At 43.8% G+C, this 24,337-nt stretch overlaps 1 protein-coding gene across 1 annotated transcript in view; it reads left to right on the top strand.

Moving 5' to 3' along the window:
• The first annotated feature begins 14,396 nt into the window (after window positions 1–14,396).
• zdhhc18a (zDHHC palmitoyltransferase 18a) overlaps window positions 14,397–24,337 on the top strand; it is a 32,427-nt gene continuing 22,486 nt past the window's right edge. Inside the window, exons 1-2 of the mRNA XM_084308768.1 lie at window positions 14,397–15,539; window positions 20,448–20,608. Coding sequence (XP_084164894.1) covers window positions 15,298–15,539; window positions 20,448–20,608 — 403 coding nt within the window. The 5' untranslated portion in view covers window positions 14,397–15,297. The remainder of the gene's footprint in view (window positions 15,540–20,447; window positions 20,609–24,337) is intronic.

Raw genomic sequence — 24,337 nt, 5'->3', positions numbered from 1 at the left:
GACCTGGTCCGTTGGGACGATGAGGTTTGCGTGGTCGGATCCTATGAGCAGGGTCGGGGTGGCGCCGTCGATGAGCGGTATAGGTAGTTGACGTAGGTGCACGTATTTCTCCGTCAGCTGTGTGATGGGGTAGGTATAACGTGACAGACCTATGTCATGGCTTGTGAAGGCGTTAGTGATGCTGTACCGCTTCTCGGGCTGCTCGACCGCTGCTATTGTGAATGAGACGTTTTCACCCTTTATGGTCTTTAGGTCTCGCCGAATAGTACGGATTGTCATTGTTTCTTCGGTACCCCGCAGGCCCAACTGGGCTGCGGCGGAAGCGAGGAGGAGAGTCTTTTCCGACCCATCGTCGAGGACGGCGTAAGTGTCCAGGACCTTGTCCTCGTAGCTTAGGAGCACTCGGACCACCTTCAAGAGCACTCGGGAGCTCCCGCTCTTCGCAGGGTCTATATACATGACATTTACTCTCGAGCTGCTTTGTGGTACGGGTCTCCTCTTGTTGCTGTCGTGCACGACCTCCAGGTGGGCGCCGTCGCACTTGCTGCATCTTTTCTTCAGGCGGCACTCAGCTGCCATATGGCTGCGCGCGCAGCGGAAGCAGCGGCGGTTCGCTTTGATCCACTGACTCACTTCGTCAGCAGTCAACTTCTTGAAGGTGTCACATTGAGACAGCCAATGTTCATTTTCACAGTACTGGCAGGCAATCTTCCACTTTCCCTTCGCGTGGGGGGTGTTGTGGTTCTTGTGCTGCGGCACTGACTCGGCCTGGTGCATAACTGTCACTGACCGGCGGTTGTCATTGAACCTCCGCGGTCCATCTCTAGGGCTAGAGCCACTCCACACGAATGTGTCCAGTCATAGGCTGCTGACCTCCCTGGCGAGGAAATCAGCTAGGTCTAGGAGGGATGGTTCTGGGCCGTTGGGGTCACGGCGGTCTTTCTGCCGCCGAAAACGCTCTTGACGGGCTGGAGGGAGCTTCTCCAGTATCCGCTCCATGTTGGAATTTGCATACAGTTCATATCTCCCCTTCTCCTTTTGTGACCCCAGCATCCCCACGAGGGATTGTACCTTGATAGAGAGGTCATCTAGTGCTCTATTGTCTTTGGTTGGGGGGAGGCGGTCAATATCTCGTATTTCTTGGATCACGTAATCCCATATGCGTCCATAGCGCGCGTCGAGGGCCACCAGAGCATCTGAGTAGGGGGTTCTTGAGTTCGAATATGCCAGCGCTATGTTATGCGCTCTGGGCACTTTGAGATGCTTGAGGAGGATGGCATATTTATAAGACTCGTCGTGGACATCGGACATTATAGTCTCTAAACACATGCGTAGTTGTGTGTACTGTGCTCTGTCCTCGCGCGTAAAGTCTGGGAACGTCGGTGTTCCAAGGTAAGACGCCATGGATGGCTGGGACACCGATGAGCGTAGGGGGAGAGGCCTCCTGGGCGAGTCTCCCCGTACGGGTGGTCGTGGGTTAGTGCTGGGTGGGTACCAGAGGCCGGGCCCCCAGGTGCTGCTCCTCGGTGCTGACTGTGCATCAAACTCACCCATGGGTTGGGTCGGGGGTTTGTAGCGCAGTGACTCGGGGCTGAGGTCGGGGCTGTACTGGGCCTCCTGGTCCAAAGTAGGTTCGTGCTGGTGGGCTTGATGTCCCTCCTCTTCCTCCGCTAGGTCTTGGAGTCTTCTAGTTAGTCTCTCGGCAACGTAGGCCGGTTCTTCCCGTTGGCTGGGTCCCGTATAGACCGGTCGGGGAGGGGGCTCGGCGGCGTAGGCAGGTTCTTCCTGTTGGCCGGGTCCTGTGTAGATTTGTCGGGTAGGGGAAGGTGCCCTAGACCCGTGTCGTGATGATCTCCGGGAGCTCCGGGTGGAGGAGGGGGGGGTCGCCCTCTGGATCAATTGTTCTATCATCTGCGCCTGCAGACGGTCTTGCTCCGCTTCGCGCTGTGCATTGGCGGCGTCGCGCTGTGCATCGGCGGCGTCGCGCTGTGCATCGCGTTGCGCGTTGGTGCGGTCTCGCTGAATGTTTTCTTCAGCCTGGAGGCGCCTCTCTTCCAGTCTGATGGTCATCGCCGCGTCAGCCTGGAGGCGACTCTCTTCCAGTCGGATGCGTTCTCTTTCGTTCTGTTGTTGCGCTTGGAGGCGCTCTCGTTCCGCTGCAGAGTGTTCGCGCTCACTAAATGCCTGTGCTTGGAGACGTTCGCGCTCCACTGCGGACTGTTTGCGCGCACTCTGTTGTTGCGCTTGGAGGCGCTCTCGTTCCGCTGCAGAGTGTTCGCACTCACTAAGTGTCTGTGCTTGGAGACGGTCGCGCTCACCCTGGATACGGTCTCTTTCGGTTGAAGCTGTCAGCGTGGCGATTAAGGCTTGCGCTAGTCTCTGGTCAGCCTCGCTGGGGGATGACACTGATGGAGGTGATCGGGCGCTGACAGGGCTTGGTGGAGACCTGTTCTCTTGGCGCGCTCCGAGGTCCATCTCTTGAGCGCTGCTTCTTGATTTCTCCCGCGCCCCGAGGTCCATCTCTTGAGCGCAGTACTCTTCTCTTGGTTGCGCGCCGAGGTCTGTCTCGGGTGCGCGCTCTTGGGTCTCTTGCGTTCCGGGGTCTATCCCGGTGGCGCTTTCTTTATCCTGGGGCGCTCCGGGGTCTATCCCGGTGGCGCTGTCTTGGGGTATAGTCACGTCATGTCCCGCTTGTTCCCCCCGTGAGCTAAGTCAGTTTCGTTTGAACCCACTGGGGTCTCTACTGGTGGGGCCGACAAGTCGATAGGATTGGGCATGCTTAAACTATCAGTTTTATCCATGCTTAACGTCTTTTTAGATAAGCTAGGAGGTAAAACGAAAGCGTAGTCCTCCATGTATGGAGGTGGCTGACGTTTGCGCCGAGGGCGCTCTAGTTTGGGAGAGCCGTCTGGAGAGTGTCCACCGCTGGCCATATCAATATTAATATGATATTAAAGATTACTGATACCCTCCGGCTCGAAGGACCAATTGTAACTGAGGGGTTACAAAACCCTGACTGTATTAAAGATTGTGATAGATTAAACCACTGCTAGGTATGTACTTTAATTACTGGCCAGACAGTACATCTAATATATGGCAGACACTCATAATAACACGGCACTGACAAAGAAATATCATTTGAGGGTATTTATTATTATGCAGTAATTGTTACAGATGTGAGAATTAGGGTCGCGCTTGTATGGCGAAGAATAGGCATAAAGTCAGTCAGTAGCATAAGTCAATGGGAATAGAATGATTCCTACGATGGGGTACTAGGCTAACGCCGCCTGGCGTAGAATGGCAATTATATAGGGCAACGCTGGTACCGCTGGAGACAATGGGTTCCTCCCAGAGTTGTAAGTTCTGGAGGAGAGAGGAATGTTCGGATACTCAGTCTGATCAATTGAAGAAGAAGGGGATTCACGTACAGAAGCCAGTCCTTGTAATCCAAAGCTCAGCATCAAAAGCAATAACTGTAATCCAATTGCACGATAGCAACGATGATAGCCAGCTAGCCTCGGTCCATGAGGCCAGCCCGAATGTAGATCCTCACGGTGTTAAATCCAAACGACAGTGGAGATTAACGATGCTCTTCTCCGGGTAGTACGTTCCACAATCAATATAATCCAACCAATACTGGTTCTGCAATCACCGCCGTCGGTTCTCCTGTGCACATGTCCAGTAGGTTATCCGACTAGGCCTCCTCGTGTGCTGGTACCAATGTATTTAGTCCACGCGCACTGGCTAAGGTTCACTAGCTAAACGAACGAACTGCTGGGTAATGCTACACACGAACGAACTGCTGTTGGCACGATACACAATAAATTAACGACTATTTACTTCACATTAAGCTAAGTCGAACTTGACGTTACTGCATTAAATCTGACACTTTTACTATTCAATTCGCACGTGGTTCTCAACGCTCTGTTAGACGCACTGCTGAACGTTGAACTTGCTGCACAAACTTGATGAACAGCTACTGTTCGCACCTGCCGCTGTATATATACTTAAGTGGCTATCTAGTGCCGAACCTCAGTTCTCGTCTCGAATCAATGCGCTGTCTCCGGGCATGTTACGACATGCCCAGGCTCGCCTTTGAACCTGACTTTGGGGGCTTGCGGTCTGGCGCCGATGGCGTTATCCAATAAGGAAAGCGAATATTACTATGATTCAAACGCAGGCTTAAAGGGATATACCGTGTATATATAAATAATATACAAGGTATATAAAACAATAAATGTAGATTCTCAGCTTTAATCTGGCCCTTCACAACAATAATAATAATAATAATAATAATAATAATAATAATAATAATAGGGGCGGCTACGTGGCGTAGTGGGCAAGGCGCTCGCCACAAAATCTGGAGACGCTGGGCTCGCCTGTTCGAGCCCAGCGCTCCACATTTGCTTTCAGTTTAGCTGGTCGTCCGTACTAATACACATTGGCCGTATTAGGGGGTGGGAAACTGATGGGTGGGGAAAATGGGAGAAAAAGTGGATCAAAAGAATAAATAATAATAATAATAATAATAATAATAATAATAATAATAATAATAATAATAATAATAATAATAATAATAATAATAATAATAATAATAATAATAATAATAATAATAATAATAATAATAATAATAATAATAATAATAATAATAATAATAATAATAATAATAATAATAACAATAACAATAATAATAATAATAATAATAATAATAATAATAATAATAATAATAATAATAATAATAATAATAATAATAATAATAATAATAATAATAGTAATGTTATGCTCACCTGTTTGGAGAGAGAAGTGTTGATAGTTGAATTATTGATGGAGAAGGTTACGTATTATTGTATGGTTGACAAGGTTATGTATTATTGTATCATGGTTGACACAAAGTGTTTCAAGGTGATTTATTTGACTGATGTTATGCTCACCTGTTTGGAAAGAGGATGTAATGATAATTGCTATCATAGCTACTACCACTAAGTGTATACTACCACTATAGTATATATCATGCAAGCTGTTACATGGTTACTGGTAGCCAGGGCTATATAATGAGGGCACTGGCGGACTCAGGGGGGGGGGGGGTCGCCCCCCCTGGTGCCCCCACGGTTGAAAAACGCGCGCTAAAGTGCCCTTTTGAGTGGCGAAAAATTAGAGGGTGTGCCCTTTTGGTGTTTTTCCAATGGTCTCAACTTGACCACGTGCCCCACTGTTAAATAATGTCATGCAAAAGTGCCCTTTTGAGTGGAAGAAATTTGAGGATGTGCCCTATTGGTGCCCCTCTAATGGTTAACCGTGACCATGTGCCCCCACAGTTGAAAACATTGCGCTAAAGTGCCCGTTTGAGTGGCGAAAATGAGAGGACGTGCCCCTTCAATGGTTCAATTTAACCATGTGCCCCCACAATTTAAAACATTGCGCTAAACCTAAAGTGCCTTTTGAGTGGCAAAAACTAGGACGTGCCCATTCCCCATTGGTGCCCTTCCAATGGTCTAAACTTGACCATGTGCCCCCACAGTTAAAAACATTGCGCTAAAGTGCCCTTTTGAGTGGCAAAAATTAGAGGACGTGCCCATTGGTGCCCTTCCAATGTTCTAAACTTGACCATGTGCCCCCACAGTTAAAATCATTGCGCTAAAGTGCCCTTTTGAGTGGCAAAAATGAGAGGACGTGCCCATTGGTGCCCTTCCAATGGTCTAAACTTGTGCCCCGACGGTTAAATAATGTCACGCAAAAGTGTTAGCTACAACTCTGAGCAACCCTGTCACTACAATATTCCATCCATTTAAGTTTTCAGTTTTAGACACGTCCCCTCTTGAATGTTTAGATGCCAGAGGGCTTAATGCAGTCTGAGCTGTAACCCTGCATCCTACTGCTGTGTGTGAGGTAGGTACTACAGCAAGCTTTCTTTGAAGTTGCAAATATTGAGTTTGTTTTACCAATTATGCATTACTAAATACGAATGTATGTAAGTGGGTTTAGCATTGGCCTATATTATATATATTATATGATTACAGAATGCCAATGAGAGAAAGAAATCGGAAGAATATTAGCTGAAAAATGCTGCGAGAGGCAGCTTCTCTTTGAGAAATTGGGTCCAAAGCAACAATACTAAGGGAGGAGATAAGGATACAGGTATGTATTTGTAAGTCCTCACTACTAGCTACGTGTACAAGCTTGTCGCACAGAGCCATAGTTTGGATTATAACTGAGAATCTGGTGCTAACATGGTCAATAATGCTTATTTTGGACAGAAAAAGGTGTCTTAAACATTTAAATTTACCAACCATAGATCCTTTTTATTCCAATCAAGGCAAGATGGCTAGTGGTGGTAGTGCTATAATATTATGACATATTATTTTATAATACAATTATAACATTGTTGGCTACAGTACGAATATTATATACAGTACAATTATATTACTATTATGACACAAATATTGACATTTCCACCATAGATAAAGACAGTACAGACAATGAAGATGGAGATATTCAAGAGGGAAATGATGATATCAGGAAGAGAGATGGTGAAGAAGTGGAGGAAAGAGAAAATGCAGATGATTCTATGGAGAGAAATTATGAAGAAGTGGAGGCAAGAGATAATGCAGATGATGCTATGGAGAGAAATGATGGTGAAGATGATCATGGAGATGCTAAAGAAAGCGAGGATGAAAATGATGATAGGGAGAGAAATTATTCAAATGACACAACAACAAATAACTTGAATGCTCTCCTTTTGCCATTAAAATATCACACTGATCCAGCCAGTATCCAGGCAGGTACAATATATTAACTTTAATTCTCCACTTGTACAACCTGAAAGTAGGCACTTCCGGCTGACTTCCGGTTGCCAATGGTACTTCCTGTCCCACCACTGCGCACCATCATATCTCACTCTGAACTAGAACTCTCCGTGCATGCTTTTATTTCCTCTAGGCTTGACTACTGCAACTCACTTTTCACCTGTCTCACCAAATCATCCACAGATAAACTACAAATGGTCCAAAATGCTGCAGCCAGGCTACTCACAAGGTCAAAAAAATCATGTCACATCACTCCCATTTTGGTATCCCTGCACTGGCTCCCGGTACACTATAGAATTCACTTCAAAGTCCTCACTTTCACTTTCAGAGCACTTCACGGTCAGGCCCCTATCTACATCACGGAACTCATCCATCCCTACACAAACACCCGCTCACTCAGATCTGCCGATCAGCACCTCCTAGTGATCCCCAGGACCAGGCTAAAAACAAGGGGTGATCGAGCCTTCGAGGTGACAGCACCAAGGCTCTGGAACGCTCTCCCCCTGGACCTGCGAACTGCCCCCTCTGAGAACTCTTTTAAAAAACAACTAAAAACACATTTGTTCAGGCAGGCTTTTAATCACACATAGGCGCCTTTTTCTGTTCTATAGTGTTGTTTTAATTAGTGACTCATGATTTTATCCAAATTCTTTTATTCTACTTTTTCTATCTGGTTTCACTGTTTTTAACTGCTGTTTGTCTGTTGTCATTTATTTCTGATTTTGTTTTTATTGTGTTTTTATATTAAGCTGTAGTGTAAAGCACCCTGTGCATTCGTGCTGTGAAGGGTGCTATATAAATAAAGGTCATTCATTCATTCATTCATCCAAATACATTGGTTTTAGCTACTTTTCTCCCCTTATTTAAACAACTTTGTCGTCACATAGAGGCAATGAAACGTTTGTATTATTATAGTATAGAATGTATTTAATAAGCAAACGTTTGTCAGCAGGGTTTTTGGGCTGTATTTCATGTAAAAACGTTTACTGTTAGTTTCCTTGCTCAGCCAGCATTAGCCTTCATTAGCTAACAGAAGCTAGTGGTTAAACATGCCGGATTAGCTTTGAGCTAACTATCTTTCCCGACCCATGTATTCATTCCATTCTAAACATAACGTTAGTTTACAAAACATGACCTGTCTATATAACGTTGAGGAACAAATTATAAGTGTGTGGGTGTGTGTTTTGGTGAACATTGGACTGCAAACAGAAAATGCATCACAGTTACAGACAGTAGCTACTGTTAGCTGCCCTTCCGGATTAGCTTTGAGCTAACTATCTTTCCCGACCCATGTATTCATTCCATTCTAAACATAACGTTAGTTTACAAAACATGACCTGTCTATATAACGTTGAGGAACAAATTATAAGTGTGTGGGTGTGTGTTTTGGTGAACATTGGACTGCAAACAGAAAATGCATCACAGTTACAGACAGTAGCTACTGTTAGCTGCCCTTCCGGATTAGCTTTGAGCGAACTATCTTTCCCGACCCATGTATTCATTCCATTCTAAACATAACGTTAGTTTACAAAACATGACCTGTCTATATAACGTTGAGGAACAAATTATAACGTGTGTGGGTGTGTGTTTTGGTGAACATTGGACTGCAAACAGAAAATGCATCACGCTAATTAAGGCTAATGCTGGCTAACAGAAGCTAGCGCAAGAAACGCCGCCGCAAAGTATTGTTTATAGTGCATTTCTTGCCACCTTATAGCATTTGTACATTTGTATGACAGTCTATAATGCTCCCGTGAGGTTTTTCCGGACGTTTTGGTAATGATTTTCACTATAAAATCATATTTCTAAATGACAGGAAGTTGATAAACTGGCCGGAATAGCTTTGAGCTAACGATCTTTGCCGATGCATTCCATTCTAAACGTAACGTTAGTTGTTCAAAACATTACCCGTCTATATAATTTGTTCCTCAACGTTATATAGACGGGTCATGTTTTGTAAACTAACGTTATGTTTAGAATGGAATGAATACATGGGTCGGGAAAGATAGTTAGCTCAAAGCTAATCCGGAAGGGCAGCTAACAGTAGCTACTGTCTGTAACTGTGATGCATTTTCTGTTTGCAGTCCAATGTTCACCAAAACACACACCCACACACGTTATAATTTGTTCCTCAACGTTATATAGACGGGTCATGTTTTGTAAACTAACGTTATGTTTAGAATGGAATGAATACATGGGTCGGGAAAGATAGTTAGCTCAAAGCTAATTCGGCCTGTTTAACCACTAGCTTCTGTTAGCTAATGAAGGCTAATGCTGGCTGAGCAAGGAAACTAACAGTAAACGTTTTTACATGAAATACAGCCCAAAAACCCTGCTGACAAACGTTTGCTTATTAAATACATTCTATACTATAATAATACAAACGTTTCATTGCCTCTCTGTGACGACAAAGTTGTTTAAATAAGGGGAGAAACGTAGCTAAAACCAATGTATTTGGATGGGACAGGAAGTACCATTGGCAACCGGAAGTCAGCCGGAAGTGCCTACTTTCAGGTTGTGCAAGTAGAGAATGGAGAGAATGGGGAAGATAGAGAGGGGGGAGGGAGAGAGGGAGAGATAGAGGAGAGACGGAGAGGACAGGATGAGAGAAGGAGAGGAGAGGACATGAGGAGAGAAGGAGAGGACAGGAGGAGAGAAGGGGAGTACAGGAGGAGAGAAGGGGAGTACAGGAGGAGAGAAGGAGAGGAGAGGAGGAGAGAAGGGGAGTACAGGAGGAGAGAAGGGGAGTACAGCAGGAGAGAAGGGGAGTACAGGAGGAGAGAAGGGGAGTACAGGAGGAGAGAAGGGGAGTACAGCAGGAGAGAAGGGGAGTACAGGAGGAGAGAAGGGGAGTTCAGGAGGAGAGAAGGAGAGTACAGGAGGAGAGAAGGGGAGTACAGCAGGAGAGAAGGGGAGTACAGGAGGAGAAAAGGGGAGTACAGGAGGAGAGAAGGGGAGTTCAGGAGGAGAGAAGGGGAGTACAGGAGGAGAGAAGGGGAGTACAGGAGGAGAGAAGGGGAGTTCAGGAGGAGAGAAGGGGAGTACAGGAGGAGAGAAGGGGAGTACAGGAGGAGAGAAGGGGAGTACAGGAGGAGAGAAGGGGAGTTCAGGAGGAGAGAAGGGGAGTTCAGGAGGAGAGAAGGGGAGTTCAGGAGGAGAGAAGGGGAGTACAGGAGGAGAGAAGGGGAGTTCAGGAGGAGAGAAGGGGAGTACAGGAGGAGAGAAGGGGAGTACAGGAGGAGAGAAGGGGAGTACAGGAAGAGAGAAGGGGAGTACAGGAGGAGAGAAGGAGAGGAGAGGAGGAGAGAAGGGGAGTACAGGAGGAGAGAAGGGGAGTACAGCAGGAGAGAAGGGGAGTACAGGAGGAGAGAAGGGGAGTACAGGAGGAGAGAAGGAGAGTACAGGAGGAGAGAAGGGGAGTACAGCAGGAGAGAAGGGGAGTACAGCAGGAGAGAAGGGGAGTACAGGAGGAGAGAAGGGGAGTTCAGGAGGAGAGAAGGGGAGTTCAGGAGGAGAGAAGGGGAGTTCAGGAGGAGAGAAGGGGAGTTCAGGAGGAGAGAAGGGGAGTATACAGGAGGAGAGAAGGAGAGTACAGGAGGAGAGAAGGGGAGTACAGGAGGAGAGAAGGGGAGTACAGGAGGAGAGAAGGGGAGTACAGGAGGAGAGAAGGGGAGTTCAGGAGGAGAGAAGGAGAGTACAGGAGGAGAGAAGGGGAGTTCAGGAGGAGAGAAGGGGAGTACAGGAGGAGAGAAGGGGAGTACAGGAGGAGAGAAGGGGAGTACAGGAGGAGAGAAGGGGAGTACAGGAGGAGAGAAGGGGAGTACAGCAGGAGAGAAGGGGAGTATAGGAGGAGAGAAGGGGAGTACAGGAGGAGAGAAGGGGAGTACAGGAGGAGAGAAGGGGAGTTCAGGAGGAGAGAAGGGGAGTACAGGAGGAGAGAAGGGGAGTTCAGGAGGAGAGAAGGGGAGTACAGGAGGAGAGAAGAGGAGTACAGGAGGAGAGAAGGGGAGTTCAGGAGGAGAGAAGGGGAGTACAGGAGGAGAGAAGGGGAGTACAGGAGGAGAGAAGGGGAGTACAGGAGGAGAGAAGGGGAGTACAGGAGGAGAGAAGGGGAGAGAAGGGGGAGAGAAGGGGAGTACAGGAGGAGAGAAGGGGAGTTCAAGAGGAGAGAAAGGGAGTTCAGGAGGAGAGAAGGGGAGTACAGGAGGAGAGAAGGGGAGTTCAGGAGGAGAGAAGGGGAGTACAGGAGGAGAGAAGGGGAGTACAGGAGGAGAGAAGGGGAGTTCAGGAGGAGAGAAGGGGAGTACAGGAGGAGAGAAGGGGAGGACAGCAGGAGAGAAGGGGAGTACAGCAGGAGAGAAGGGGATTATAGGAGGACAGAAGGAGAGAAGGGAGGAGAGAAGGAGCGTTAGGAGGAGAGAGAAAGGAAGAAGCTCAACGGCACTCGAATTAACTTGAACGGTTAAACTGTTTTATATCCTGTAAAATATATGTTGTAAATAGCTTTTAAAGAATAGGTTCACTATTTTTCAACCCAGACCATATTAAAATGCTGTTTCCCAAATATTTATATTCCTCACTGATATCTTTAGCATTGAGAAATGTACCACCGCAGCAATGGTTTAGGGCAGGCCTTCAAACACCATGATAATCTACTTTTCAAACACCATGATACATCTAAGTTTCAAACACTATGATAAATCCACTTTTCAAACACCATGATAATTTACTTTTCAAACACCATGATAATTTACTTTTCAAACACCATGATAATTTACTTTTCAAACACCATGATAATTTACTTTTCAAACACCATAACAATGAGGTGAAATAAACATTTGAAAGGTGTATTGTTCCCTGTGTGTTTTTATAATAGAAGTGTGGTTATACTATTAATCTGGATTGTCTATGTTGTTCTAATGTTAATCTTAATCAAGGATGAGGACTATTTCACCGTACATGACGCATCATAGCTTTTTGCTCACTGATGGGGTCCCATGTTGTGAAGTTCAAGTTCAAGTTCAAGTTCTTTAATAGTTGTCATACAGAAGTACAGAATACTTTCATACAAAATGCTTCTTACTGTTACGCTCCAGAGACTGTGCTAGACAAGATAGTATCAAATAACATAATAACATAATATAGCATGAATTTAGAAGAAGAAAATGAGGTCACAGTGTTCGGTATAGACATATGTACAATGTTCTGAGTTACCATATAATATACAATACACAATACTATGCAGTGTACTAATGTACAGTACACTGTGAAGTAGGTGCCCTTTTTTTCTTTTCGCCCCTGCCCTTCAAACAGCCAGAGTCCGCCACTGAATGAGGGCACCTGTGTACAACCTTCAGACAATAAACAGCTGGCTGAAGCAAGCATAAAGATCTAACCGAGTGTCTTATTGTATAGTAGACTACAATCTTTACAATGTATGTCATTATATGTTAAGATGAATTGAAAATGGGGGACCCTGATGTAAACAAGACGAAAGTCTTTCTCTGGTCTGCATCCCCTTGAGCTGTATATGTATTGTACCCATTCTGCAATCTGTTAATAAAATGTCCATTCAATCAATCAAACAGCTCAATCAACCCTACCTGGGTTCCATCCTAGAGGCTAATCTTTCCTGTGACAAAATGGCATCTAATGTAATAAAAAAAGTCAACCAACAAACTCGATTCTTGTACCGGATCTCCTCTCTGGTAAACAAGAATACCCTGAAGACTCTGGCAGGAGCACTCATTCAAGGGTACTACGACTATGCTTGCACCTCATGGTACCATGGTACTGTATTTGAAAATCTGGTATGTCATAAATGTATAGATGTAGCAGTACTGTCTATCTGTATGTCATGTATGTCATACAGGGACGTGCACAGGACTTTAGAGGGGCAGGTGCTCAAAGGCTGAAAAGGGCACTACACTTGTGTGTATATATTAACCAGTGGTGCAGTGCTGGGCAACCGCGGTCAAACGGCGTTTGGGCTTCGAAGTGCGCGCATCCTATTATTATGCAAAGTCTAGGTGATAAGTGCCTAGACTTTGCATAATAATAGGATACCGTTTGGCCTCCGCCCATATTACGACTGCACCCCTGATATTAACCGAGCGTGCGCAGCACGCGAGCACGATTTTTAAGGGCCCTTTTCGGGCGGGGGGCCCCCTTTTTATGCTTTTTGGGGGGTTTTGGTGATCAAATATTGAATATTGAACTATAATAATCAGTGCAGGAGCTCACTTATCCTTGAAAGACACTTTTATCACTGACTTAAAAGGCCCATACATCTCCATAAATGTTCAGGGGGGAGGGAATAAGTGCTTACCCTACAGACCCCAAGAAGTGCTGTATATTCTGTATTGTTTAATATAAATGCATTTTTTATTCCAATCCCGATTTGTATTTGAGATTCCCAAATCCCATCGGACTTGACTTCTTCGTGTCCCTCAATGAGTGTAATACCAGCATTCAACAGCGGTTTCTATCATCATCATCATCATCATCACCACCCACGCTATGCATAAAATATATAGGTCTGTGGAGAGGCACGCTGAGGAGGCCGTGCAAACTGCAATGGAATATGGGGCATCTCTCTCTTTACCTAATATTTTTATTCTATCCTGACATTTTTCAGTTGGAAGGGCAGTCTAGTCTATATGCGTAACGGTAAACATTTTTTTATTTTTAAAAGGGCACTTTTTTGATGAGGCTCAAAAAGGCAGGTGCTCAGGCACCTCTATGTGTGCACGTGCCTGATGTCATATATGTACTGATGAATTGAAAATGGGGGACCCTGATGTAAACAAGACGAAAGTCTTTCTCTGGTCTGCATCCCCTTATTCTGCAATCTGTTAATAAAGTTTTCAATCAACAGCTGATTTACATTCAGATTTATATTTAGGGTGTTTTTATTTGTATTCCGTTTTTATTAAGAAAACAAAGACATCTTAGACTTCACACATTGACAAAAAAACACAAATGACAGACAAATTGATTAGTAAAAATACAGTATTTTAAAATGATGGGAATTTGGGAAATGATTCGTCAACTTCCAACCCATGATGACGTAGGAAGCTCGTTCGCGTTTTTCTTTCCTAGCCGCATTTCTCGGAGACGCTCTCTGATTGGCCGACGCCTGTTTCTACACTGGTTAAGCTTAGGCACTCTTTCGAAGTTGGTTAAGGTTAGAGTTTGTCAGAGCGTGGCGATAGAACGCCAGGTAGCTTGCAGGCTGTTCGACGCGGAAATGGAGAAAGACACAGCTCGTCACGCGATTGGGCAAACATGTCAGTGGCCAATCAGAGAGCGTCAGTCAGTGGCCAATCAGAGAGCGTCTCCGAGAAATACGGCTAGGAAAAAAAATAACGCAGCTCGTTCAGCTGTGTGACGGGGAGAGAAGAGGACACATCATGTCAGAGTGACTTGTCCGACAGCTGCCCGTTGTTCGTCTGCGCTTGCTTCTTCCCAGTCAAAGAGCTAAACCAATTGCCCGGAGCTCAGTGGTTATGAGTGGATTCAACACTACCACCACCAAAGACGGGGACTCCAATCTGTGTTGTCGGGAACTGATTTGTCTCGCGAAGTCGGACGGCGAAATCTACGCGAAAATCTAATACGTTAGCTGACGCTAGCTCGCTTAGTTAGCAGCAGGATGCGGAAGCGGAAGTGACCCGTTGCTATGGCTGACTAGCCGCCAGACAAACAGTGATCGAGAAGAGGGTGTCTTCAGAATCACAAAGGTCTTCTTTATTATTGCCAACAAAGTAGTTTTCACATACTTTGAGAGATATTTGTAAATGTACTGTTTTTAAAAAGCGAAGAAAGGGATTAAAAGGAGGTTGTGGAACAATGCTGATATACAGTTAAGAATGAGTAATTCGCTTTGGGTTTTTAAGAAAATGGTTTGTAAAGCTATTTTTTGAAAACTACAACTAAGGGTGAATAATACTTTAAAAATAATAATAGTTTTTTTTTTTTTTTTTTTAGAATACTGTTTTTGAGTCTTAATTTTTGTTAAGGATATAGGACGGGCATATATAAGCATTATGCTTCAGTCTGTACCTTTTCAGTCACTGTAAAATCAAATATTGTTAAATGATGGTGTATATTGTATTGTGTGAGATGATGACTGAATAAAACTACTACTACATACAAGGAATTCGATTTGGTAGTTTTCGGTGCTATAACTAAACTATAACGGACAGATAATAAAAGAAAAAGGTGGAATAAAATAAAATATAAACGAAATTAAAATAGAAGCACAATATAATTATAAAAGAAAAAGAGGGCAGGGCAGCTAAACGAAAAAGGTGGAATGAAATATAATGCATATAATATATATATATACTAAATTAATAGAAGCACAATCGAATATAATAATAATAATTAACTTGGATAGTAGTACCACCCGGAAGTACCATCGGGTTCGGCGTGCCTTTAGCTGTTAACTGTTTATTAAACGGTGACCTCTGAACCCTGTGTGACAGTATCTATGGACGGTGTTTACGTGATGAAGAGCTGTGAGTACCAGCAGATCGACCCGCGGGCGCTGACACTGTCCACCGCGGCGACACATGTGAACAACGTGCAGCCTCTCCGGAGGAAATGGGAAGTGTTTCCAGGGAAGAACAGGTTCTATTGCGACGGACGGATCATCATCGCCAGACAAAGTGGTGTCCTTCCCATGACACTTGGCCTTATTGTCGTCACGTGTGGCCTTTTCTTCGCATTCGAGTAAGTATTGTCATTCTGAACTATGATGAACTCCTTTGCTTGTTGTTGTACCCTAGGCTCTGTTTACTGTACGAACTTTGAACTCTGTTGTTACCTGTAGGCTGTACTCGATCATGTATACCTACCTACTAGTACTGGTTTCACTGTCTAGTCTACAACTTCAATACACTGTAATCATAATAATCATCATAACTACCTACCTCATACTATAGTCTACCCATATGATAGCATGTACAATATGCTGTATTTATATATTTATCGCATATTTATCGCATATATGTCTAATCTACGAATTCCAATCTGGCTTCAGAACATCCCACTCCACTGACACATGCCTTCTCTATTTGAACGACCACATCAAGCAAGAGGTGGACGCGGGCAAATACTGCGGCATGGTCATGCTAGACCTACAAAAGGCCTTCGACACTGTCAATCACACCATTCTGATTGACAAGCTAAAAGCAATTGGTTTTGATAGTTTATCAGTGAGCTGGATACAATCCTACCTGGAGGGGAGAGAACAGATGGTGGAGGTAAACGGTACCCTATCCCCCCCCCTCACAGTGAACTGTGGTGTTCCACAAGGAAGCATACTAGGACCACTACTGTTCCTAATTTATGCAAATGACATGTCGTCAGCTTGTGACTGCAACTTGTTCCTGTTTGCGGATGACTCAGCCCTGCTGGTCTCTGACAAGAACAAGTTACAGGTTGAAAAAACCCTCAGCTCGGAACTAGGCAAAATCTGCATATGGCTCGCCGACAACAAACTATCATTACACATGGGCAAAACCGAGTCCATTCTCTTCGGTTCAAATAACAAACTCAGCAAAACAGACGGCTTCTCAGTTACAGTGGGTGACAATATTGTCACAAGGAAAGATGAAATTACCTACCTGGGTTCCATCCTAGAGGCTAATCTTTCCTGTGACAAAATGGCATCCAAATTCCAATGTAATAAAAAAAGTCAATCAACGAACTCGATTCTTGTACCGGATCTCCTCCCTGGTAAACAAGAATACCCTGAAGACTCTGGCAGGAGCACTCATTCAAGGGTACTACGACTATGCTTGCACCTCATGGTACCAAAGCACCTCAAAGGCACTAAAAACCAAATGACAAACATCTCAAAACAAACTAGTCAGACTACTGCTTGACCTGACTCCTAGAACCCACCTCACCCCTGCACACTTTGCCAACCTAGGATGGCTTAGAGTAGACAACAGAGTACAGCAACTTGCAATGGGCCTGGTCTACAAGATACACTACACGACCAAGGTACCCATGTACATGTCAAAATACTTCCCAAAGGTCAGTGAATACCACGATCACAACACCAGAGGGAGCTCCACAAATCATGTAAAACCCAGATTCGGCTCAAACAAGGGACTAAACACGTTTCACAATTATGCCACAACAATGTGGAACGCCCTACCCAAAGCTGTAAAGGAATGTAAATCACTACCCACCTTCAAAAACACTCTCAAAGAACACCTACGGGAGACTGCAATTCAAAACTGGCCCCTACAAATGTCCTAACCCAGTTGTACAATAAAGACCAAGCATGGCTTTGTCAGTATTCCAATGTACAGTCCCACCCAACCCCACCCCACCTACCCAACCTCCTCCAATGTACAGTTTCCATGTCAAATGTATGTCAGTATTCCAATGTACAGTGTCCCCCCCCCCTACCCAACCCCCCCCCCCCCCCCACCTCCAATGTACAGCCCCGTACCCAACCTCCCCCAATGCACAGTTTCTATGTCAAATGTATATACTCTTCTTCTGGATTTTTTTAGTATCACAAACAGTACTGTATTTGAAAATCTGGTATGTCATAAATGTATAGATGTAGCAGTACTGTCTATCTGTATGTCATGTGTGTCATGATGAATTGAAAATGGGGGACCCTGATGGAAACAAGACGAAAGTCTTTCTCAGGTCTGCATCCTCTTAACAATTGTATGTATCGAGCTGTACTGTACTGTACCCATTCTGCAATCTGTTAATAAACTTTTCAATCAATCAATCAATCAATGTATCCATATCAGTCTGAATATACCAGGTAATCCTTCTATATACCTACTTATATACACCTGCATATAACTGTATGACAGCATGTACAATAATTCTGTATATACCGTATATATCAGGGCTATTCAACTGGCGGCCCGCGGGCCAGATCCGGCCCGCGGGATGATTCTGACCGGCCCGCCAAAGATTACATGATAATAAATTTTTTTTTTTTTTTTTTTTTTTAATATCTTTTTTTTAATTTTTTTTTTTAATTTTTTCTTTTCATGTCAACGTTAACACGCACAATTGAGCCAAAAGTCACTCAATTAATGACAGATTTCATTGATAAATTGAGGGAAAACTTTGCAAGTCGATTTGATGAATTTGACATGTCCAGAGAATTGATGCATTTTGTGAGCAACCCATTTGCCAATGTAGCTGCTATTTCCACAAAAGGACAAGAGTTCCTTGCATCACTTCACATTGATGAAGGTCTCCTGCAACTTGAAATAATTGACATGCAAGTAGAGCTGCCGCGATTACCGCATTACCGCGGTATCGCTGTTACATCACGGCCACCGCAGAGTAGGCTGAATACCGCGTCACCGCTGTTTTTTATAATAATAATAATAAATTACCCTCCTCTCGTTGGGCTTGCGGCTCTGCAGATATACCCTACTCGTCTATCGAGGTTCCAAGCGACCCTATTGGGTACCAGAAAAGTCACGTGAAACATTGCAGACCACTGATTGGTCAGAAGAGAGACGCGTCACACGTTTTTACGTCCTGAATGTCAGTTCATCACAACAGCTAATAACGTTAGCTTTAACTCTCCGCCGGAGTGGACTATCATCGCTCTTCAGGAGTACTAAACGAGACATAATGATTTTACTGTCTGCAACGAATGTTATAATAAAAGCCCTTCGTTCTATACACTTGTCTGATTGAAAACTTTATTAACAGACCGCAGAATGGGACAACTCAGCACGCTCTGAGCAAAGAAAGGAACTGAGATATGAATAGAGTATTGCTTGCTATGGTCCGGTAAATACGCGGATGTTATTGAACGTATAACTATATAATGTCAATGCCACAAAACGAATGCCTTTATTATAAAGTAGTAACTTTATAGTAATAATAATAAGAAAGGGTCGGGGGGGTGCCCGCGACACCGAGTGAACTGCGCATCCGTGTTTCACTTTCAATAACTAATGCGTGCTTGCCGAATCCCAAACAATATTCATGCTGCAAAGTCATCCTCTAAAGATAGACATTTAGACTAGAGGCAGGCTATATGCTATAAAGAGTAGACTACTACTACTAAAAAAAAAAAATGCATTCAAACTTTTTTTTTAATTTTTTGTGTGCGGTAAAAACCGCGGCGGTAGGAAATATTTTGCAAATTTGTGCGGTAAGGAAATAATCAATACCGCGGCAGCTCTACATGCAAGCATCATCTGCTCTGAAGCAGGCACTTGAGAATGAATCCACCACAACATTTTGGATAAAGTGTATTCATGTCAAGACATTCCCCAAAATAAAAACGCTGGCAATATCTGTGCTAACAATGTTTGGCTCAACATACACCTGTGAATCCAGTTTCTCTCACATGAATGCCATTAAAACAAGCAACGTGCCTCCTTGACAAATGAGCATTTGCATCACTGTTTGCGGGTAGCCCTCACTTCCTATGAACCCTCTTTCTCTGCCATTGCCCAGTCAAAGAAGTGCAATCGCTCTCATTAGATGTGTGTATGTAGGCTAGGCCTGTCTGCCCCCCACCCCCCTGATGTTTGAGAGTTAAGAGTGGACAATAAGTGCTAATAAGATGCTGTGATTTGCTGTTGTTGCACAGACATGAAGCACTTTTTCATAAGCTCAGCTGCACTATAAATGTGTTGATGTTAGAATGTTCAGATGCACATCATGCACTTGTTTGTTTTTTATTTTATTTTTATATTGAAATGTTGAAGAGGAGATGTTGCAGTTGTTGCACAGTCATAAATGAAGCACTTTCTGCAGGAGATGTTGCAGATGTGGCACATAAATGAAGCACTTTTTTTGAAAAGTATACTACTTTTGCAATGTAGTTAAATAAAAGTTGTGAAAATGTGGTTGCGTGTTGTGTCAAGTGTACATATATTCATAGCACGGGGAGGCGCCGTGGCGGTCCGGCCCCTGGCCCCTTGGGTTTCTGACAATGTGGCCCCCTGAACAATTTAGTTGAATAGCCCTGGTATATATATTTATTATCATATAAATATCCACATCTGTCTGTACATACCTGCATAATAATCCTTTTGACATATCTGTATATCTATATCTGTGTACATATCCCTTACTTACTCTTACTAGTTATGCTGCTGGCCAGTATGACTTACTACCATAGTGTCTTTATACCTGGCTGTATCACTGTACATATTAATACTACAACTCTGTACATGCATCTAGTAGCACTATACTTGGTAGTACTAATCTATATAATTTATACCCAGTTTAATCACCTGTACAATGTATATTACTATTGCACATCACTGTTACATTTGCACTCAGGTTGGAAGCCAAACTTATTGTCGTTGTACTGTACATTGTGCTGCATAATGTCAATACATTTTAATCTAATCTAAAAATGGAGGTTTTCAAAATATTTCTCAGCCATGATGCGTATGTCCACATCTGTGTTATGCATGTAGTTTTGTACAGGAAATTAGGAATAAATAAACATATACAGCATTATTGTACATGCTATCATAGTTATATGGGTTATATGCAGGTGTATAAGTAGGTATAAGAAGGATTATAATGTAGGTATATTCAGACGGATATGGATGTGTGAATGGGCTCGCTGAGCACAGACCGACGGTGGTGTTGTCTTGTGTTGTTTCCCTGTAGCTGCCCCTTCCTGGTGGCGCACTTGACCGTCTTCATACCTGTGATCGGAGGGGTGCTGTTTGTGTTCGCCGTCGTCTCCCTCCTGCAGACCAGCCTGACCGACCCGGGCATCCTACCTAGGGCCACTCCAGATGAGGCGGCAGACATAGAAAAACAAATCGGTAGGGAACACTTAAGAGGGGATCGCTGTCCGGCGCGGAGCTTTGCCATATGGAGGATGAAGTCAGTGGAGCTACAGACTGGCATAAGCAGATTACTATTACGTTTTTCAAGAAGCAATAAGACCCTATAGCAATCAGCCCCCCCCCCCTGTGTATTATTCCTCCTCAAAGGTGCTGTAAGTGGGCTTTTGTTAAAATAATGGCTCTACATTCTGACAGCCATCACTGATATAGAGTGGTTTAGTCAGTAACGTGGGTCTCCCAGTCCCTTCGCTCTGTAAACAGAAATTATATTCTATATCCCACTCCCACGTTATCCAATCGGGATAGAGAACTCCACACAGCAAACATGGTCTGACAAAAATAAGAAATGAGAACTAGTTTTTCAGCAAATGTGTCCTTGAAATAAGTCAAATAATCTGCCAGTGCAGTAAGCAAATTTGGCTTGGCAAAATTTCTTGGAATAAGTACAAATATCTAGGGTTTTCTCTCCTGATTGGATAAAGTGGGAACAGGATATCAGTAAATGTATTTTCTGTTTACTGCAGAGCAGGAGGGGCTGGGAGACACATGTGATGTTACTGACAAAACATGTATCAGCGATGACTGTCGGAATGTAGAGCTATTTAACACATATTTTAACAAGAAAATACCACTTACACCTAAAGCACCTAAAAGGGATCCCCTTAACACTTTCAGAGCCCAAGCTTAATCTTGATTTACCGCTTGAATGCCCACCATCCACTTCAATGTTAGCGTTAATAACGCCTAATCTATGTTTTAAATTATGTGTCTAATCTGCCCGTCGCTTATCAATGACTCGTTTTCCAGTCAACATTGTCGAAGCGGATTGTTTTTTTATCGGTTCATTTCCGTTTTATATCATTTTGAAAAGCCCTTGTTTTCAAGGAAAATAATATCAATATTTCAAAAATCTGGGATCGGATTCATATTTCCCCTCCGCTGGCCTGAGATCCACCAGGAGGACCCACTGAGCTCTCTGGCGGTTCAGGAGCACCATCTGGTGGCCGATCGGCGCAATCGCTTAACAGGAAGTGCCGTAGAGGTTGTGCTGGTCTGCCATATTACTTCCGGGCACTCGCTATAGGTCCCGGGACTCGATCCTATACCATTATACAAGCTGGAGATGGACCGGGTAAATCGACATCCCATAATGGTAAAATTTCTACTCTACGACGATCGCCCAACGGCGCGCGGAGACTGGGGTGAGTTTTAGCGTGTAAAATTACCGTCTTCGATACTAACTGCTAGGGATGCCACCGATCGTTATCGGCCGATAATCAGTATAAATATGCGATCGGGGAATTCCGATAATTAGTCATATTCGCCGATCGCGGAAACTGATCAAGTGGATATCTCACTCGCTTGTCTCAGACGCACAGGACCTGCAAACTGCTCCTCCCTAGCCCCGCCCGTACCCGTGTAGAGTTTGTAAACACAGAGGAGGCGGACCTCCTCTGCTGAGTCTAGATAGTGCATTCGACCTGAGCTAACGTTAGCTACCTAGCTATCGTTACTGTTTAAACAAAATTACCCAGTCAACTATTCACTTTTAGTAGGCATTGTCTAACGGTATTTAGCCGGCTAGCTACTGATAGCTCCGGATATCAACAAATGCCCCAGAAGTCTAGTGGTCCATGTTGATATCTCCGTTAGCTTGCGTTAGCTTGCGTTAGCTGACGTTACTTCACCGTTCAAAACGAAATGTCCGATTGAACTAAATAGTTGTCTTAACGTCATCTAGCCGGCTAGCAGTAGCTACAGATAGCTCCTGATATCAATGTCTTATAACATTGATTGAATGCGTATTCGAGCTGAGGGCTTGCTGAATGTGAAATGACCAAAGCATAACGTTACCAATAGGGTCCCGCTGCAGCGCCGGATAATCCTTTTTGGAGCTGGAGGCTACTACTAGAGTACACACAGACAGTGGAGCTGTTTGCAGATAGCGAGCATTTTGACTTGTTGCGTGGTGGCGATGTCTCGCAGATAATACAAGTACAAGTCTAATTATATAATATATATATTTTATTAAATTTTTTTTTTTTTTATATATAAAATAAGTTTTAATTTCTTTTTAATCAAAAACGATCGGTATCGGATCGGTATCGGCCGATATGGCTCACGACGATCGGTATCGGTGGCAAAAAACGTGATCGGGGCATCCCTACTAACTGCTATTATCAACATTTGACCCACATTAGATGATTGGTATAACGCTGCCCACGGAATTATAAACGCCCCCTAGCCCATCCGGTCAACATCAGATGACGTGTAGTAACTTCTAGAAGTACGTCTAGTTGGAATTTTTTATATCGCGCTGATTGCCATAAAACTGTATTGCATCATCAATATAATGTATTTGGGGCTATAGATCACGTTCTGGAGAAAGCTGCAGAAAGAGATGAAAACATACTTATACATTAGACCATACTTTACTATGAATATGTGAATGAAAAAGTTTAACGTTGCTACACAATGAACAATACATATAGGACTTTGAATGGGCCCTAATAATGGCAATGTAGCAATAGAATTTAAAAAGTTATAGCCCTGCAAAGAAGGGGACTTTCTCTATAGACAAATAGAGCCGGCAACCTACGGTTGATAATGAATTTAACCCATGGCACCCAAAGTGTTAACATGCTTTATATCCTCGCCATTACTATATGCCCGTCGCGGTTAAAAACCTTAACTAACGTTAGCGTTAAGCTAGCTAACAACGCTTCAGTTCCTCTTTCACTCGTCTCTCTTAAAGCTACGTCATCCCCCGCTAAGAGTCACGGGAGATGTAGTAAATACAAGTCCTTCCATGTAGGCTAGAACGCAGTGAATGACAGTAGTTCAAGTTTCTTTATTAGTTGTCATACAAAAATAGTACTTTTATATAAAATGCTTACTGTAGCCACTACAGTAACATCATTAAGTTTGCTATAAGCTATTCTCCCTCTCGTGTGTGTGTCTTTATGCAGATCTTTATGCAGTTTTAAAGCACCTTGGCTTTGGTCTGAATGCACTTGGTTGTAGTTAACCTACAGAGAAAAGAAAATGCACTTGACTTTTATTAATATTATTTAAGTAAAGTTTTGCCATAATCATGCCTTTTGTCATAATCAGGTAGCTGAACAAAAAAAAACACATTATATATATATATATATATATATATATGTCTATTAATCATTTTCGGCCTTTCGGCATTCGGTTTTCGGCCAACTATTTTCGGTATCGGTTTCGGCCAAGAATTTCCCATTCAGTGCATCCCTAGTTCTGAGGCTCCACAATGAATCCGATCAGCTCGGGTTACATGCCTGAGAAGTAAAATGTGGATTCCGGATTTTTCTTTTCTCATCCATTTTCATTGAGTCCATTCCAAAAGGGTGCATTACCATCTGGGAGACGATAGGGGCTGTATACCAACGGGAGACTCGGTTGATGAAATACGAATTCAGATCGCTAATAAAAAAATAAAATGCTAATTGTCGTGGTGGGCATTCAGGCATTGGGCTGATAAAACGTCTTATCACGTGGTGGGCACTGAAAGTGTTAAAGGGATAGTTTGGGTTCTTGGATTTTTTTACTTGTAGGAAATACTTAGTCGAGGCAAAGCTTACTTCCCGAGTCCTGTGGTCTGAGTTCTGGCCGCGTCCTGAGCAAACCAGGAAGCTTTAGACCGGCAACGAACGGTAGAAATAGGGTCACGGAACCAAA

The sequence above is a fragment of the Notolepis coatsorum genome (assembly GCF_963971535.1).
Source record: "Notolepis coatsorum genome assembly, chromosome: 2".
NCBI lineage: Eukaryota > Metazoa > Chordata > Actinopteri > Aulopiformes > Paralepididae > Notolepis > Notolepis coatsorum.
The sequence above is the reverse complement of the archived record's forward strand: the minus strand, read 5'-3'. Positions and strand labels throughout refer to the sequence as shown.